Source organism: Cervus elaphus, chromosome 13 (genome assembly GCF_910594005.1).
Source record: "Cervus elaphus chromosome 13, mCerEla1.1, whole genome shotgun sequence".
Taxonomy (NCBI): Eukaryota; Metazoa; Chordata; class Mammalia; order Artiodactyla; family Cervidae; genus Cervus; species Cervus elaphus.
In genome coordinates, this window is record NC_057827.1 from 26,669,724 (window position 1) to 26,689,344 (window position 19,621).

The 19,621-nt window shown below is 40.6% G+C and overlaps 2 protein-coding genes across 3 annotated transcripts in view; one reads left to right on the forward strand and one right to left on the reverse strand.

Annotated features, from left to right (window-relative positions):
• HOMER2 (homer scaffold protein 2) overlaps positions 1–10,825 on the reverse strand; it is a 125,913-nt gene extending 115,088 nt beyond the window's left edge. The window contains exon 1 of one of the 2 annotated variants that reach the window (XM_043921358.1): positions 10,748–10,825. The gene's annotated coding sequence lies outside the window, so the exon portion shown is untranslated. The other variant, XM_043921357.1, reaches the window with a different exon arrangement.
• A 23-nt stretch (positions 10,826–10,848) lies between these two features.
• Positions 10,849–16,045, forward strand: RAMAC (RNA guanine-7 methyltransferase activating subunit). The gene is made up of 4 exons (XM_043921359.1): positions 10,849–10,983; positions 11,704–11,752; positions 14,344–14,522; positions 15,231–16,045. Exons 3-4 carry the CDS (start codon positions 14,353–14,355, stop codon positions 15,415–15,417), a joined length of 357 nt encoding a protein of 118 aa, XP_043777294.1. The 5' UTR covers positions 10,849–10,983; positions 11,704–11,752; positions 14,344–14,352; the 3' UTR covers positions 15,418–16,045.
• The last annotated feature ends 3,576 nt before the right edge of the window (positions 16,046–19,621 follow it).

Below are 19,621 nucleotides of genomic sequence, written 5' to 3' on the forward strand. Positions count from 1 at the left end.
TTTCCCTGAAATGGATCTAATAATATGCCTTGTGCTTCCATCAAGACTAAATTGGACTCCACTGACTCATAAGTCTTTTTGTGTCTTCGGCTCCGACCCTTGCTTCCCGTAGCACTCACTAAATGACAGCACTGTTGTTCTTTCTACCCAAGAATCTATTTCAGGGACACAGTGGACAGTCTATAGTTGCCTGTGCTATTATTACCTGGGGCACAGTGGGATCCTTTATTGCATTCATTTTGGATGTAAAGGAAAAGAGCAAACGCAAAATGAAGTAGAATGATATCTTGCTAGGTAAATCCCCTGAGATGAATGTTCTTTATGATGAAGTCAGCTGTGTGGGAAAAAAAATTTTTTTTTTTTTAAAATGGCTACTTCATAAATCTTGCCTTGCAGTGTTTGCAAGGATCTTTGTGGCTCAGAAACAGCATTCAACTAAACTAATATGTGGGGTAAAAATATCTCTAGGTTCTGTTTGACTAAAAATGGCTGAAGATACATACATCTTATCCCTGGCAAAATTCAATTCAGTCTGGCAAATATTTATGGAGCACCAACTGTGTTCCAGGATGCAGAGGTGCAAGGCCAGAGTTCATGGCCCCAAGTGGTGCCCAGATACTGAGACACTGGGGAAGGGGCACCCTGAGTCACTGATGGAAAGGAAGGTGTATTTCTCATTGTGAATTAACAAGCTGGTATCTGATCTAACAAGAAACCAGTATGGTGGTTCGCTTAAATAAGCTTGGTTAACAGACCCAAGCCTTGGTAACAAGCAATCTAATTTCTGGATTTTTCGGCTGAGGCCTGGGCTCAGGATCACACTGCAGGTGCAGGTAATTAAAATCATTCTGGGAGGGGAGAAGGAGCTCAAGTGCTTCCTCCTGCTGTGCCAGCTTACTAAAGGGCAGCAGGGTCCGGTTTCTGTTTCCAATGCTGGGGACTCCTGTCCTTCCTCTCTTAAGAATTCTGAACTAGGTGAGGGAAGAAGTGGTGGTCAGAGACAGGAGGAGGGACAAGGGAGGGGGGTGGAGGAGAGAAAGTGGGAGACAGAGAGACAAACAGACACACATACACATACAGAGAGAAAGAGAGGGGGAGAGGATGGGTAAAGGCTGTTGGGAAGGCAAAACCACTAAAATACCACTAAAGGTATTTTTTTTTTTTCACTTTGACACCATTTTTAAATAAATGTCAGTAATCCTGGCACCGAGAATCCTGAGCCTGGGGGGCTAGCCAGCCTACACCTGACAGTTTAAATGCAACAACTTGCTGTTTGGAATTTATTTTAAAATTCAAATAGACTGTAAAGCATTCCTGGAATCAAAAACTGATGGCTCTTGCTGTTAAACTCTGACTCTGTCAGTGCAGGTATGAACCAGTGCCTGAAAACCCCCTCTTTCTGCGGAAGAAGAGGAGGACTGATACAAGGGCAACAGAGAACCAGCTGTTTCTGCACAGCCATTATTCATGTCAGGACTGTCACCTTTCCCAGGGGTATGTCAAACAGGCAGATTACCCGGAGTTAGGTATTTGGACACAGAGATTTTAATTATTCACTCCTACTCTTAACATGTTCTAGGCCAAAATCTTCTCTTCTGTGCTCCATGGCCAGGTACTCCAGGTCTTCACTGAAGTGCTAGCCATAGATTCAAGCTGGTTCAAAGCTGCTGTTCTCATTTCTCTCCCTCTCCCCTCACCCCTCCACGTAACTGACAGACCACAAGAGTCACTTTTTGTAAGAGTACGATTCATGACTGATACAACGATTCATGACTTTTACCAACTTTTGATGCCACAGAACATCTGCATTCTCCTCTCTCCTCACAGAGCCTGTCACACAGCTACTTCTCAAATAAAAAAAAAATACCCACAAACTCCAGCTCAAACATGTTGTTCTTCAGGTCTTCTGGTGTCCCTTCTATGGAAATAGGAGAGTTGAAGTCAAACCTCATTTCTTGTTTGCTTGTGTAGCCTTGGACAAATTACCTGTCATCTCTAAGCCTTGCTTTAAAAAAAAAAAAAGAAGAAGATAGGGACTTCTCTGGTGGGCCATTGGTTAAGACACTGTGCTTCCACTGCAGGGAACACAGATTCAATTCCTGGTAGGGGAACTAAGACCTCACAAGCTACACAGCAAAAAAATAAATATGTAATAAAAATTTTAAAAAAGAGATATCTACCTTGGTATGTTATTGTGAGGATGAAATGAGGTAACATAAAAGTGTTGCCCAGCTGGCTGGCTTGTAGTAAACGCTCAATAAATAGTAGCAGTAGAGGTGCCCACATTTTGACAGGGCTGTTTTCACAGGACTATTGTGAAATGTTTGCATCAGAACCTCTTCCTACTATTCAAACCAGCCAAGTCAAGAGTGTTCTCCTTTGGTCTGGAAAACTGATGAAAAAATGACATTTGTTCATTCTTACATTGTAGGTGGTGGAAATGATTATCATAATTGCATTTTAGAAATTAGGAAACTGAACCTCTCTCTTGGCTAAAGTCACTCAGGTTGGTCTGCATCTAAAGTCAACACTGTCCCCATCTGCAGATGCTGACGACTTCTGTGGAGATGCACACCCACCTGTGGGTGGGGGCCGACTCCTGCTTGCCCTAGGGAAAACGGAGTCAGTCCTTGACAATGTCTAAGTGGAATATGCAAAATTCTGAAGGGAAACGTGCATTTTCCCCAAGTGAGCCAGGATCACAACTCATACCCCAAATATGACAGTGGGTCAGGCGTCCCCTGAGGGAACTTGGGAGAGAGGAGTAGTACGAGGTGGCCTGAAGGGGGAGATGGAGCAGTCTCAGGGTCTTTCTCTGAAGAGCATTCAACAGAAGGATAGCCAGTCTCCATCCTCTCTACCCCTCAAATCCAAATTACACACAGGTGCTACTGCCAGCAATCTATATACTCTGTGTGTTTATGTGCTTATTGGAGATTCACCACCTTCAGTAAATTTCTCCTGGTTGATTTCCCTTTGAGTTGATAGTGTCTCCACTCTGAGGCCTCTCGTACTTGGATATCCAGTTGGAATTACCTTTTCCTGCACTCCATCAGGTTACGATGCACTCTTCTACATTATTCCTATCTACATCCTAACTATCCTCTGCTTGATTCTTCAATTAGATCTTAAGATTTGTATTTTACCTTTTAAAAAATCTTTTCACTACCCCAACATTGAGCCTAGAAATATATATTGGGTGTTAATAAATGCTTGTGGAGTGAAAAATAAGTTGCAAATCTTAAGAGTCTTTAGATTAGGGATTTTTCCTAGAGTTTTAACTGAACAGAACAAATATTAAATAAATGACTAAAGTTTGTGTTTAGTTTACAAAAATGAGCAAATTAAAATGCTAAAGAAAAAAAACTAATTTTTGTTCCAGAAAAATAACACGCTTTCAGCTCATTTCTAGCCAGTGGGGGTTTAGTCATCAGTAGCTTGTCACCCACCCTCCTGAGAAGCTCTCAAGGCGTATGTGTCACACGCCTTGAGAGGAACATACGGAACCCACCATCAGATGCAAAGGGGGTGCTTGTGACTACATGGAGACACTGTTGTGCCAATGTTCTCACTCCTTTTGGAGGATTCACCTTCATTCTGGCTCACTTTCTTAAATGTTTACCTTTATATTTGCCAACTGTTTGAATTGGTGTTTCGACTGTTCTGACCATCTGCTGGGAGAAAACTTTGAGATTATGTCAGTTTTTGTATCAAACTGTATAGGTTTGGAGTTGGAGGAGAACTTGAAGCTCAGCAAGTCTAACTCTTTCACTCATATCGTCGCAAGGCTTCTTCACTGCCTCGTGTGTGTCAGTCCCAGGGCTAGGTGTTGGCAAGGCAGAGACTCCAGCACTGATACTCACAGGGAAGATGGACTTGAAAACAGACTCAATGAGGTGATGCAGGTACCATGACAAATGGGTGTCTGAGGAACATGTGCTATGCTCAGGAGGTGAGCTGGGTCTTTACCTAGGCAGAGTGTGTACTAAGAGGGGAGGAAGTAGGAAAAGATTAGTCTAACATACAGTGGAGAAGAAGGTAGGGGCAAGATCAATAAACATTTATTGAACATTATTCATATAATGTTCATATATGGGCTGCCAGACTCTATGTTAATTGCTAAAGGCATGAAAGATACAGACTTCCTCTCAAGGAGCTTATCATTTAAGTGCACATAAACAAATTACAATGCATTCTGATAAACGCACTGACTGTATATGGGAACCAGTTAGAGGCCATCACCTGGTCTGCATGAGAAGGGATGAGGGTCAGAACAAAGAGAATGATGGAAGAAAAGAAGAGTGAATAAATAGAAGAGATGGTCAGGAGCTGAAGTCCACAGGACATGGGAAGGGCCTAGGTGGGTAGGATGGGAGAGAAGAAGGAGTCCTGGGTGACTTCCAGGTTTCTGATGTGGGTAACTGGAAAGAATCATTCTCTGAAAACAAAGATAGAGGCATATGAACAGTTTCAGGAAGAAAGATGAATTCACATTAAGATACACGCTAGAGATGTCTGCTGGACATCAGATAGAAGTTTCTAGCATGCAGCAATACTTTCAAGTCTAGAGCTCAGATATGATGGATGTCTGGGGATATCCATTGTTGAGTCATCAGCACAGAGCGGGAAGCTGAAGTCATAGAAGAGCCTGAGTATTCAAGGGCAACACCAGGAGAACAGAGTCAGGGCCATGGGCAGGGGAATGAGGCATCAGCCAAGGAGAAAGAAACAGCAATCCAGGGCACAGAAGAATCATGAGAAATCTGAAAACAGAGTGAGAAGAAGGTTTACGGGAGGGAGGAGATAAAAGTGTCAAATGCTTCCCAGATATTAAATAAACTGAAGATTTTAAACCAACAGCGGCTGAACTTGGCCCTAGGTCAACTTTGTCTGGGGAACTTTGCCAGTGTGGTTTCAGTGGCGTGTCTGTGGGCAGAAACCCGACTGCAGTGAACAGAAAAGAGGGGAGGGTAAAATGCTGAGGCTGTGGGCACTCTTTGTAAGATGCTCCCCATGACGGGGAAAGGAGATCCAAGATCTTTATAGGAGGACACGGGACTGAGACAGGGTATCAGTTTTGTTTTGAGACTGGAGAAACTTGAGCAAGTTTACACGGTGTGGTGGGGGTGGGAGGAGCCATTACAGAAGGAGAGTTGAAAACAGAGAAGAGAAGGAGTAACTACAGGAGTGATGTTCAGCAGAGCTAAGGGGACACTGATCAAAGACACAGCAGCAAGAGACTGGAAGACAAAAGGTGAAAGGGGGCAGAAAGAGGTCACCCTGCAGCAGGGGTCTTTCCCTGTGAGACTGGGAAATCAAGGGAATTGATATTGAAGCTTCAGTATTATCTGCAAAATAAGAAAATGAGAAAACCAAGGCCCAGAGAAGTGGTGATCTGCATGATAATCCACAGAGAGTAACAGTTTGATTTAATCAAGTTTCTTGACTCCTTGCCTGGTCCTCTTTCTACTCCCTACAATATACTCACCTGTTTTGAAGACACTTGCATTGCCTGAATATCTGTTTGAAAATGGGGCTTTTTTGTACCTTTCTTTTGAAAGATGACCAGGCAAGGCTGGCTTCACAAAATGGAAGATTATGCCACCTGTCACCAAGGACAGTGAGCCTGCCAAAAGCCAGGAATGGGACCTAGAAGATTTGCCCTCTTGAAGTAAGGGACTTTCCTGGCGGTCCTGTGGCTAGGACTCCACAATCCCAGTGGAGAGGGCCTGGGTTCAATCCCTGGTCAGGGAGCTAGATCCCATATGCTGCAATTAAAGAGTCTGTATGCCACAACTAAAGATCCCATGCGCCGCAATGAAGACCCAGCACAGCCAAATAAATAAATATTTAAAAAAAATTTTTTTAAATGGGTAAGATAGCAGTTCACCCTCAGAGAGAGATCCTGACTTACTCATGCCACTTTCCAGTGCTTGGAAGATGCATTGAACACTTAAACTGTGAGCATCACTTCACTGGAAAACATTCTAGAAAAGTACCTGGAGGGAGAGTATGGTGTTACAGGGGAAGGAGTGGCTGAGAATAAACTGTGGACAAGCCTCTTGGCCTTTCCACACACTTCCGAGGTCCTTTCTAAGGGTAACACACACATCTGAGGAAGAGGTGGACAGGACCAAGCACTGATGACTAGAGCTAGCCAGTGGAGCCCACAGAGAAAACAGGCAACAAAAATACAAAGGAAGGATAATGAAGATTAGATCCATCATTTAGCCTTGGAGGGGCCTGTCAAATGGAATAGAAATAGACAGACACTAAGCAACTTTTCCAAATTATGTCTACTTGGAAAACATAGCTTGTGTCCTTAACTCATATAACAATAGGGAAAAGGAGAAAAAAAACACCTTCATATCACAATCACACACTTTAGAATTGGAAAAGACTTGAGTCCAACCTATTAGGACCAATTCATAGGTTTGTCTTCCCCAAGATTGCTTATCTCTCCTTCTGTGATTTCTTTAACAATATCAACTGGCTTGCTTTCTGCAGTGTCCTGAATAAAGGCCCCTAGACAAAGGACTCTGGATGTGGGAGGCTGACCCTGAGGTGGAGAACTGGGTTAAAATCCTGTAATCTCTGATCAAAACCATTCCATGTAATTAAAGCCACAGGAGTACAAATGTGGATCTAAACCAAGGCCTCCTATAACTTGAAATGTTTCCCTCTTGGAGATTAAACCTTTATGTAACATATAATAACTTTATCATTATAATTTACATAGCATCTTTCTTCATTGGAGCCTAAAGTGCTTTATATATGCAATGATTAATTCTTACAATATCTTATAAAGCAGACAATCAGCAAGGATTATTATTCCCATTTTGCAAAAGATAAAATCAGAACAGAGAAACATGATGAGAGTTTTTTGTAGGTCAGAAAAAATGAGTGGAAGATTATCATTTTTAAATTCTCTTTTAGGAACTTATTTATTGAGTTCAACCCTTGTGCTCTGGTGTGTTTGTGATACAGGAGAGTGGGTGGGGTGGAAAGGGGGAAATGGTTTGAATAACACAATATAAAAACGAAAGAACATTTAGGAGCCTGTAATTCCAACTCAAGCTATAGAAACAGAAGTTAAATTGTGCCACTGGGCACAGTCTATGAAACTACAAACTCAGCAAATCTGCCTTGTCCCAGAAATGAGAGAGATATTCTTTTACTCCCTTGTGAATGGTATGGATGTTAAAAATAAACAAAGTATTCAATTTTTACATTCATAATAGGAGAGAAAAGAGGGATTCCACCATATAAGGAAATGGGCTGAGATGAAAACTATCATGCACATATTCCCTGACCATGCTAACCAAAGCAGCACCCTGTTATGACGTTCTGTGCTCTTACTCTGCTCAATTACTCTCCATAGTACATACATATTCATTTTTTAATTTGTCTATCTCCCCCACTAGAAATAGAAGCTCCATGAGGGCAAGGTTTTTATCCTTATTCCTTGATGTTTTCAGGGCCTAGAACAGTACCTGGCATCTAACTCAAAAAGATGTCAAACTAATGAAGAATGCCTGTAGGTTATAGGTCTAGTTCTGTCATTGATCAATTCTACAACCTTGGAGAAGTCATTTAATCTCTTAGGGGTGTTTATTAAGAGGAAAAAAAGCATTCAACCAGATAATCCTTTCAACACTTCAATATTGTGATTTTATATATAAAATGAATCATAATACAAGGCAAAGTGTGATTAAGCTAAAGTGGATAAATGTCACATTTCTGGGCTGCCCAGCATTTTTTGAATATCTTTCTCTTCAGACAATTTACTACCTGATGAGCACTCTCTCTCCAAGGATGATACTAGAAGTTCACTGGCCCAGTCTTTCTTTAAGCCAGGAACAAGTCATTTGACTTGGGTTCTGCTTATGAAATACAATTTCAAGAGAAATATATATTTTTAAGGTAAGCAATGTGAGGAAACAGGTACCATGTGGAGTTCACTTTTTGGTGGGGAGGCTGCAGGAGTTCCTGCTTTTTGGAGCTCCACATCAGCTGTGGAGAGGAAGAGTCCGGGTTGTGTTGCACCAGCAAAGTTGTTTAATGTGGCTCAAGACTTGTACAGTAGAGAATGAAAAGGAGAAAACAGTGTTTCACTGAGGAAAAAGCAAGGCAGCCTTAGGTATCACAGACTTGATCCAAATCCTGTTCTGCCACTTACTGGCTGTTCCTTTGAACAAACTATACAGCCTCTTCAGCCCCAGTTTAATCATCTTAAAAATGATTATTGTCTTAAATTCACTCACAGCCTCAGAAAACTCTTTGTTGCTACGATTACCCCTGGGACTTCTGCTAGAGTGTTTGCCTCTAGATCTCTGGGTCAAAGTGAGGCTTCAAATTAGGTCAATCTATAAAGCTATGAGAAGATAAAACACCGAGCTACAACAGTAATAACAGAAACAGCAAAGTCAACTAATAAAAGGTAATTTTTTCCATATGTATTAACAGGCCCCAAACACATTACTACCCAGCAGAATATAATTGTTATTACTGTTGTTATTTAGTTGTTAAGTCGTGCCTGACTCTGTGACCCCATGGACTACAGTCAGGCTCCTCTGACCAGTGGGATTTTCTAGGCAAGGATACTAAAGTGGGTTGCTATTTCTTTCTACATAGGACCTTCCATGACTGAGGGATTGAACTCTTACCTCTTGCATTGGCAGGTGGATTCTTTACTACTGAGCCACTGAGCAAGCAGCTGATGCTGTAACAATTATCCTTAATTGCCAAGCAAAGATTAAATTATGGCCTACTTACTCTGGTTACGGTACAGAATTAAGTATTATATTTAATGTACATTTCTAGAAAAGTGGTTCCAGTGAACAAGTTTTGTTGCTTAAAGGCTGTCAGTTATCTGGAAAATTCCCTTTCATGGAACAGATTATTTCTCAGTGATGCCAGAAAGTGAAATATAGTAACTGACAAGATATCAGAATATGAGAAAATATTATATGCATAAATAGTTTCATTTGAAAATTGGCTGGCATCCCGCTTTTCACAGAAACTCTCTGAAGCCTAGGAGCTCCTAAGTGCAGTTTTGGAATTTAAAGAAAAGAAATATACTCTTTTCTATGTAAGTTCTCATTACCTAGAAATAACACTATAATAAAGTCACAAGGAAATCAGAAAGCTGGACTCAAAAACTGATTTCCCAAATATCGTCTCTGACTGCTGATACCAACCAGGCAAGCATTTGCCTGAGTTTTTCAACTGTTACACTGCTACTCATCTTTATTCCAATTTCCCCTTCAAGTTTATTATTTCCTATTCCCTCTTCCTAAATATGGGTTATTTCCTGAGCTGTGGATTTTGGCCTTCTGCTTTTCTCTATAAATCCTTTCTCCATCAGAAAGATCATAGAACACTGATGTTTTCAACTGTTGTTTCTTCACGGATGACTCACCTTTACCTAAATTTACCTATTTAGGTACAGCCTCTCTTTCAATAGCTTTAGTCATGTATTTCTAAAACCCTCTTAAGATTTTTCTTCTGAATATTTCACTACTATCTCAAATTCTACAAATCTTTTTTGAGCTCTGAGCTCATTTTTGTTTTAAAACCAACACATGCTATGCACATCCCTTCTCAGTTACAATTTCCAAGACTTAAGAATTGGGAGTCTTTTCTGATTCCTCCTGATCCTTTTCTCCCATCATCCACTTGGCTACTATACCACTCAGCTACTGTAATCTTGGTCTTTCTGTTCTCACCTTTATTACCCAACACCAAGACTATCCTATCTCCCCATCCATACTCTTTCATACTTGAGCCAGGATAGTGTCTGTAAAACGTAGAGTGGAACATTCACAGTTCATCATTCATTCCACAAACACTGAGTGCTTATTTTATACAGTACACTACATTACACACTCAGGATGCAGAAATGAATGATTATGGTCTAGTAGGGAAAAAAGACTTGTACAAAAATAATTTTAGTTCCAACAGAGAAACTAGTACTTAATGAACAGATTAAGAATGGTTCCCAGAGCATAATGAACATTCAGTAGAAAGAAAACTTATTTCTAGATGGAGCTACTATTTCATTCAGCTTTAATTAAAGGATAGAATTTCAACATCCCAAGATAGAGAGATGAGCCTCTACAGAGACTCCCCTGAATTTCTTGTCTCTAGTCAATTTCTATTGATTGAGAAAGGCCAAGAACGCTGGTCAGTATCAACGGAGAAAACAGAAATGGCATCAAATAGAAACATTGATGTTTCCAAGCTGGAAACTCATGAGTATTAAGGAAATGCGGGAGCCACTATGGAAAGCAATTCGGGACGAAGGAGGCCAAAATACACTGCTTAACAGTCAGCGTTTATACACCTACGAACATTCCAGAAGAAACGGACAAGACTCCTGAAGGGAGCTGGGTACTGACGACTTAAGCTGGAGCACAGCGGGGCCGTGTTTCGGCAAAAACAGGTACAAAACGGACTAGAGAAATCTTACTACTGAGGTTCGCCGGAACAGGAGTGAAAGCTGTAGCATCGCTGAAGGGATCCCCTCGGGCCTACTCTGCGGCCGGCAATCGCCTCAAGTTCCTCACGCAGACTCGGCGCCGGCGGCCAAAAGCAGCTTTTCCCGCCCTTCTCAGCTAAGAAGTTCCAGAACTTTCGTCCCTAGCCGTCGCCGGCTCCAAATTAAGGGGGCTCAAAATACAGCGCTGCGTCTCTTTCTGCCAATCACCAGGCCGGTTGGAAGCGCACGGAAAGCATTAACACTTACAGTCCGACCTAACTACTCTCGCAGAGCCCCGCGCGAGCCAGCAGCATCTTCGAAAAAACTGCGGAAAATACACACAGAGAGCCGGAGATCCCGCGAGACTTCACAGGCCTGCCTCGGCCTCAGCGCGCCGGAAGCGGAAGTCAGGAGGCGGTCGAATTCTGGCCGAAGTGGCTCTGTTACCTGGGAGAGGTGGAGGCGTGTATACGGAGGTCCTGTGCCAGCGCCCTGGACCGGAGGTAGGTTTCCCTGCGCATCCGGAGCCCTGAGCTGGATAGACACAGTCCTGGGCGGAGGAGTCGTTCGTTCGGGCTGCAGGGGGCAGGGAGTCGGGCTGGCAGGCCGAACTGAGTGGCCGGCGAGGTGTCTTCGGGCTCTGCAGTTTTGGGACCAGACTTTTTGGCGAAATCAGAAGCCGCTTCCCCCTCACGGCCTCTAATTTCCTTCGCACCTGGGGCCGAGGTGCTTTAGAAGGAGCCCAACAGTCAAAGCTGCGAGAGAGAACTGAGAAACGCAGCGGTTCTCAGTCGGTGTCTGCGTCGGTTAATTCTCTGGGTTCATCTCTCAGGGCATGACTACCCATTCTGGGTAGTCCTTTCCGAGGTTAGTGACCCACAGGGAAAGTTCCCTGTGGTTTTATTTAGGGCCTAGAAACTAGCCGTCTCGAGTACACATCTGTACTTTGTTGTTGTGGTGGTGGTTTTTTAACAGAAAAGAACACACTTTGTCAAGTTTTATTCACGCTTGAATTGATTTTGAAGGCCCAGAGGACACGTCTTGTAGCATCTTCTAGCTCTTCGGTAGCACTTTCAGCTCCAATTCCCTCTTTCAGATTAGCGTCGGAAGTCTTTTAATCCTACCACTTAATTAACAAGACCCTCACGGTTCCTGTCCCCGCGGCACACACCTTTTGAGAATTTCTTTCAAGGGAGTCAAGTTTTTTGTTTTTCTTCCCACAGATCTACACAATCTAAACATTAAACAGAACAGCCGCTTCAAACCCCTGAGGTGAGTAAAGCATGGATCAATGAAAATCCTATTTAAGTTTCATCCTCACCAATAATGATAAAGGTGATAAACATTTGCTTATTTATGGGAGGGGGATCCTGGGAGAACATAAAAATACAGTAGCACATTTGCCTTGCCTTATGATTTTTATCACCCCTCTGGTTAGGTTTGGGTCATCTTTCTGGTGATTCCTGTGATTCCTATAGAAATTGAAACTATACCTTGGATTTGAGAATTTGACAGCTGTTTGCCAATCTCAGATATTGGTATTTAATAAGACATACTCTAATGTCTAGAAGTTAAAACATCTAGATACTGTTTCTTTAATCCAAATAATTTTGTTTAATTTTGTTGGGACAACAGTAGTATTATAAATATTCGCATGAGTTTTGAGGGATTTGGAAGAAAGACAAACTAATGAAAAAGCTGTCTTCTAATATCACATCTCTTTGACAAAAGCTTTTTATTATAAACTGAATTGATACAAGAAGAAAAATAATTCTAGGATGTCAGATAAGAGAGATTTGCTTTTAAAGTTTTAACATGATGTCACATATGCCCCACATAATAAAACAAGTCTTGAGGCAGAGAACAGAAAGGGCTTAGGTTAGGAAAGGTAGGGGATGGGACTGCATCAAGGAAGGACTGGGCATTGGGTGAAGTGAAAGTGAAAGTCGCTCAGTCCTGTCCGACTCTTTGCAAGCCCATGGACAATACAGTCCATGGAATTCTCCAGGCTATAATATTGAGAGTGGGTAGCCTTTCCCTTCTCAAGGGATCTTCCTGACCCAGGAATTGAACCGGGGTATCCTGCATTGCAGGTGGACTCTTTACCAGCTGAGCTATCAGGGAAGCCCCAGGGCGTGGGGGGCTACCTCCAAAATACTTCCAGGGCTGGCTTCCAGGTCTTGGGTGAAGATAAAAAGAAGTGAACTCTTTCTTCTCTGGTTCCTCAAGGATTAGGCATTCTGCAGCCTAAGTCAAATCTTTTCTCAAAGGTAGGGGGCTCTCTGAAAATTTGGGTAAATACTGCTTCAAATGTGAATCCATAATTGCCCTGGAAAACTCAGCTGAAAAAAAATGTCCGTTTTCATAGCCATTAGATAATATTTATAGTACTTCTTTTCATGTGTCAGAACACCTAGTATAAGAATGTATTAGAGAAAAAAAGAAAGAATATATGATACCATTCTATAGTAATTACCCTCGACTTTAATAGCTGTGGGTTTAAAAGCTTTTTAAATTTGTCTTTCCATTTTCATGTCTTTACTGTATTTTCAGTCTTTTTCTTTCTTTGTTGGCTCTTCTTTTATTTTCCTATCACCAAGCCTCAGGTGTTTTAGTCAGGGGAAAAAAAGAGATAATCTTCCAGTAACCCCTTAGCTGCTGCCCTTTGTGTTTTCTCCTGTCGCCAGCCAGGCCTCTTGAAAGCTTAGTATAGACTAATCGGTGTAGATTTCTATTTCCTTACCTCAAATTACTTCTTAATTAATTGTAGTCCTCCTTTAATCCCTGCTACTCTAATCAGCTCCTAATGGCTAAACCGAATTAATTTTCTCTTGGTTCTTTCCAGTTACTATTAAACACTGATGACCTTTCACTCTTCAATTTAATCTCTTGCCTTCTATGATAATCTCTTTTGGTTCTCCTCTTATCCCTTCTTTATCTTCTTTATATGCTGATGTTCTCTAGGATTCTGTTTTTTGATATTCTTTTTCCATTGCCTTCCTGAAGAGTCTCATTCTTTCTCACAGCATTATCCACCAGCAAAATTGATGTCTCCCATCGCATTCATTGTCCACCCAGTTCTCCGTCCTAGATAGTTAAACTGTGAACTGACTCTTCATGTGGATATACATACCATAACTAACTTACCTCAATGTGGATCTTCACCCACCTTCATTCTCTAGTTCCTGTGATACCATTACCTGACCAATTATTTGGCCAGAAACCTAGGCGTTATCCTTTATCCTCTCTCTCTTCACAGTGTCTACTCAGTGACTGATTCCTCTTGGAATTCTTTTAAAACTATTTTCACAGTCCGTGCCTCAGATTAAATCCTCAGCATGTCGCCTATGTTACTGCAGTAATCTGCCCTTAAACTCACTAATCTGTTCTCTACCGTATTATTAATAGAAAAGTGATCCTTCTAAATGGTAAATTTGCTCTTGAGACTCTCCTGCTTAAACCACCCCATTGCCTCAGAAGAAGCAGAGTTGTTTACATTAAATACAAGATATTTGACTATTTGACTCTTGCCCACTTTCACAGCTTCATTTCTTGACATTTGCTGCTCCTCCCTTTATATTTATACCACATCTGTCTATTCTACTAGACTGAGAGCTCTTTGTGGGCAAGGTTCATGATACATTATTCATCTTTGTATCCCAGGCTCCTAGTTAGCACAGTGCCTCTGTTACAGTAATGAAGAAATACTGAGTTGAATCTAGCCTGTCTTAGTTTTAAAGGTACACAAGGACTTTATGCATACTCTGCCTAAAAGTGTTTACTTCCTAGTTTCTCACCATCTGGTAAAGATGGTGTTACTTAAAAAAAAAATTCTAATAGAAACATATTAAAAACCTGTACAGAATCTCAGAATGACTGACACTTCTGAAGCTGTTCCAAATTTTGAAGAGATGTTTGCCAGTAGATTCACAGAAGATGACAAAGAATACCAAGAATACCTAAAACGCCCTCCTGAGTCCCCTCCAATTGTTGAGGAATGGAACAGCAGAGCTGGTGGCAGCCTGAGAAATAGAGGCAATCGGTATGTATTACTTCAGAAGAGTAAATGCAGATGGCTGATCTGGGAGAGGACAGCTCGAATCATCTAGCCCTCAAGGCCCGTGAGGGCAGGCATCAGTGTTTTTGTTCAGTGTGCTATACTGAGTGCCTAGTAACTGCTTAAGTGCCTGATAAATATTTGTTTTAATATTTTGTCAGCACCATATTTTTTTTCCCCCTTGCTGTGCAGTTGTGTGTATGTGTGTATTTTAATGGTTTTTTAAAAAAAATATTCTTTCTCTGGACTAATTTTTCTTTGCAAATATGCTTTAAAAATCTAGGGTCTTCTATAAAACATTTACATTAAATTCCATAAAGAAGGTATTGTTTTGGTTTCCATTAGAAAGAAGTTTAGTCATTACTTCCATTTAATACCTCAAAATAGATAAGAGGAATATTACCATAATGCTTTTGAACAATTGAATGGGTTTAGTTTGCTTCAGAACCATCCTATTGTTTTGAGTTTGGTGCTATTGTTTATCTCTTCTCTGCAAAGTATATCCAGTATAATACTGGATCTGAATTTTAGGAAAGTTTTGAATACCTGGTGCAGTAACACTCTGTAAAGAAAACTGGTTTTTACTCTTTTGTTTACTGAGTATTAGATTGAGAAATGGAATGCACCAGGATAGATTTCTTGTGGTTTTTTTTTAAGGGAAGTATAAAAAATCTTTCTGTTTTGTTGTTGTAGGTTGCAAGATAACAGACAGTTTAGAGGTAGGGATAGCAGACGGGGGTGGCCAAGTGACAATCGATCGAATCAATGGCATGGACGATCCTGGGGTAACAATTACCCACAGCACAGACAAGAACCTTACTACCCTCATCAATATGGACACTATGGTTACAACCAACGGCCTCCCTATGGCTACTACTGATAGAAGTGTCAGCAACTTTTAGTAAAATTATTTACTTTGTTAACATGACAAAAGTTTACGTTGTATCTTTTGTTGGTCATAGTTTTACATCTGATTATAGAAAATGGATTATTAATTTTTTGGAACTTGGAACTTTTTAAAAATTAGATCTTACTGGAGAGGCATGATGATTGCTGGAAATAAATACTCCCCTAAAAAGGTTGTGGGTTATATTGCTTGACTTCTACCTCAGATTCGTCTTTGTTTCATGACTTAATAGTGCTTTGAATGTTGTATATAATTTTCCTTTTTAGACCTTCAGGAGTTGTCTTTGTTTTACACAAATAAAAATTTTATATAGAAAATGCTTTCTTTTAATTTGTGATAGAAGGAAGTATACCTACACTCGTATGTGCGCATTCCTAAAATTTTACACAGGGAGTACAATCAGCTCCCAAATGCCTACTTATGATGTATTGTACACAGTAGTAATTGAAAGGTAAAACAATTGTAGTATATTTCATTTGGCTTTTGTCGTTATGTGAATGTGGAACTTTGTAATTATTCTATAGGTATGAGTCATCTTCACAATCATTTTGGTCTCTTTTTAGAGGGATATCACAAATAAAGCTGTAAAATCAGGAAGGAATCAGTTTCACTGTCTTATTTAATCTAGTGGTGGGTGGGATTAAGGCACACAGTCATTTTACACAAACTAAGGCTTTTGCTAACATAAACATTACATGTTATGGAAAAGTTTAACTCTGTAATATTCCCTTTCTTCTCAGTTACATGTAAATAATGCTGTCTTTTGACTCTGTTTACTTTTATGGTATTTAATGTAGGTTGAGTTTACAATGTTATTTCACCTCCAGATGTGCATTTTTGCTGCCTCCTCTTCTGTAAATCCAGTGATGCTGAAACTTCCTTTCAGAATGAGCACCATATTTCCCATCATTTTAATGGCCATTATAATGGTTTTATTCAACTAAAATACTTGTAAGTTTTCTCCCTCAAATTTTGGTACTTAGTCCATTCATTAATATGGTGAGATGAGCTTTATTTCTCTGTCCTCATATCTCTTGAAAAAAGTTCATTTGGTTTAAGAGTAATATTAAGAGCACAAGTTTCATGATAGGTCAAAGATATTAAAAGGCAACTTCCTGAATCTGCCTTTTGCTGCCTTCTCTCTTAGCACTCTGCTCTAGGCTCTAGAAGTTGACATCTCCAGATACTGCTTCTCCTACATGCTCTGGGTCTAACTCTCCTCCACACCCTCTTCCTGCAAAGCCATCCTTTCAGGTAACTTTTATTAGAAAGGATTTGATAAACCAAGTACTCACACTCACCTGTAAATAAAATGTTAACAATAAGATAAGGGTTTCCCCCCTCCCCCTCTTAATTACATCAATAGGAAACAAGCCAGTGCTGGTATACCAAGATATGTCTTTATACCACAGAGTACTCAGCCTAGAGAGTTAAGCATGGCTTGCCTATATCCCAAGATCGTTTCTGAAAGCAGGTATGAAAGTGAAGTGTGAAAGTGTTAGTCACTCAGTTGTGTCCAACTCTTTGTGACCCCATGGGTCACAATCCAGCCAGCCACCTCCGTCCATGGAATTCTCCAGGCAAGAATCCTGGAGTGGGTGGCCATTTCCTTTTCCAGGGAATCTTCCTGACCCAGGGATCAAACCTAGGTCTCCCACATTGCAGGCAGATTGTTTACCATCTAAGCCACTAGGGAACCCCCAAAGCAGATGTGTTATTAAAAATACCTGTCAACTGATAAAGCACAGCCACTGACCTGTTAGCCCACACCTCTGCTGTGTCAGCTATTGACACTAGTTAGATCTCTGGATCTAAGGGACCGGGGAGGATGCCTCTCAGAAAGCTCGGAAGAAAAGTGTTGTCCAACAGTACTTAAATATTTTCACACTGATACAATAGGGCATATATGGCCTGAATGTCAACTCTACTTGGAAATATGAGTCCTCCTTTTAACATGGGTTATTTCTGCATTCAGCATGGGTAATTTATGTGGTGGTGTTTTTTTTTTTTTTTAATAGCAGTTACATTAGACTGCTCCCTGTGTACTTAAAATCAGGAAGAAATAAAAGACATGGTTTCTGCTTCATGTGGGAGAGACCGAAAAGAACATCAAAGCAACTTAAGGATCATTGAAAAGTGGAGAAGAAAAAATTAAGTGTCAAGTGAAATTCACCTCAAATAGGTAGTCTCTTATAATAGCATATAGATTAAGCATAAGGAATCTTGGCTCCAAGTTTGTCGTACAAGGTATCTGACCTTGAGAAAAGTAAGCACTTAAACTTTGAGCTTATTTGTTCACCTGCAAAAATGGGGATAACAAGGTGATACCCTTGTCACTCTCCCAGGGTCATCATAAAAACAAGTGACCAGACATATAAGAGCTTGAGAACGGAAATGAAAGCCTGTGACCATTAAAACCTCAGTTGTATATAATTGGTGCATGAATATTTTGTTTAACAGTGAGAGTGAAGGATATGATAAACTAAAGCACATAAACGATGTGGTAGTGGTTTAGTCACTAAGTTGTGTCCAACTCTTGTAACCCCATGACTGCAGCTCACCAGGCTTCTCTGTTCATGGGATTCTCCAGGCAAGAATACTGGAGTATGTTGCCATTTCCTTCTCCAGGGGTTCCTTCCCACCCAGGAATTGAACCTTGGTCTCCTGGGTTCAATACTAAACTAGGAGGGAATCCTAAATATTGTAGGCAGATTGAGAACTAAAGATGTGTGATTGTTTTCTTAGGTGTATTATTACACAGATTAGCAAAAGAACAAAACATTGTATCCTTCAGAAAATAACAAATGCTTCAAATAGGAAGACAGGAATTCCCTGGCAGTTCAGTGGTTAGGACTAGGTAAATGGCCTGGGTGCAGTCCCTGGTTGGGGAACAGATCCCATGGTGTGGCCAAAAAGAAGAAAGTTTATATCAAAGTTGAAACAAAATTATTGGCATTTGCTGTTTGGAAATTGACACTGGCTTTACAGTGTTGATTATGGAACATACCAAGTTAATATCCTTTTGAGATCAGCTTACTAGAGATTTAAGACAAAAAAAATTTTTTTTTTTTTCTTGAGTGCTAGAAGGATTTGCCCTGGAGGAGGAAATGGCAACCCATTCCAGTATTCTTGCCTAGGAAATCCCATGGAAGGAGAAGCCTGGCAGGCTACAGTCCATGGGATCGCAAAGAGCTAGGCACGACTGAGCAACAAAGCATAGCACAGAGTATAATAACCTTGGGTTACTGCTCTAAGAATAGTTTTTAGGTTCTTGAAACCATGTAGGAAAAAGCCAGTAAGATTCCCAGCATAGTTTTGGTTTCCAAAGCTGCATTCCTTATAACATGATGCTCAACAGACAAGGATGTAATGTTCCCTTTGTATTTTATTCTCCTAAAGGAAATATAAAGCTTTATGACAGTTAAGGGTAATGAAATGTCAGTTTTAAGTTTAGAATCACAAAAAGGAAGGAAATGATCTTTTACCCTGAAGATTACTGATATCACTAATTTTGAACTCTATTGGAAGCACTACACTTTGTTTCTAAATAGTTTTTAACACCTTAAAAATTTCCCTAGACTTTGTATTCCATTTGATTCAGTCAACCCAAACACAGATTTCGCTGTGTATGGAAATCTATGCTCTGGACCCTTTGACTTCTTTTAATTAGCCACTACCGTTTGTAGTGAAAGGGAATTTTTGTTCTGGTTAGGAAATAAATACTCCCAGTTTGAGGTGGCTTGTTAGAGAACTTCAGTTATCTGGAAATGCTGTGTGCGAAAGCACTGACTCTGGTAATGTTAGATAAATTGACGTATTTTATATATATATATATATACACACACACACATAAATATATATATATATATATATAAATTCACTGAAAAGTTTGTTTGGGCTTTCTCTTTCACTGTCCTGTGTTTTAACCAAAGAAGCTTATTTGATATCAGTTCAGTCGCTCAGTCGTGTCTGATTCTTTGTAACCCCATGGACTGCTGCACGCCAGGCTTCCCTGTCTATCACCCACTCCTGGAGCTTGCTCAAACTCATGTCCATCAGGTTGGTGATGCCATCCAACCATCTCATCCTCTATTGTCCCCTTCTCCTCCTGCCTTTAATCTTACCCAGCATCAGGGTCTTTTCCAATGAGTCAGTTCTTTGCATCAGGTGGCCAAAG

Bases quoted from the DNA above. Each gene is read 5' to 3' on its own strand.
- RAMAC (XM_043921359.1), top strand. From the start codon at position 14,353: ATGACTGACACTTCTGAAGCTGTTCCAAATTTTGAAGAGATGTTTGCC. The intron at 14,523-15,230 runs GTATGTATTACT...TTGTTGTTGTAG, and splicing joins CTGAGAAATAGAGGCAATCG to GTTGCAAGATAACAGACAGT.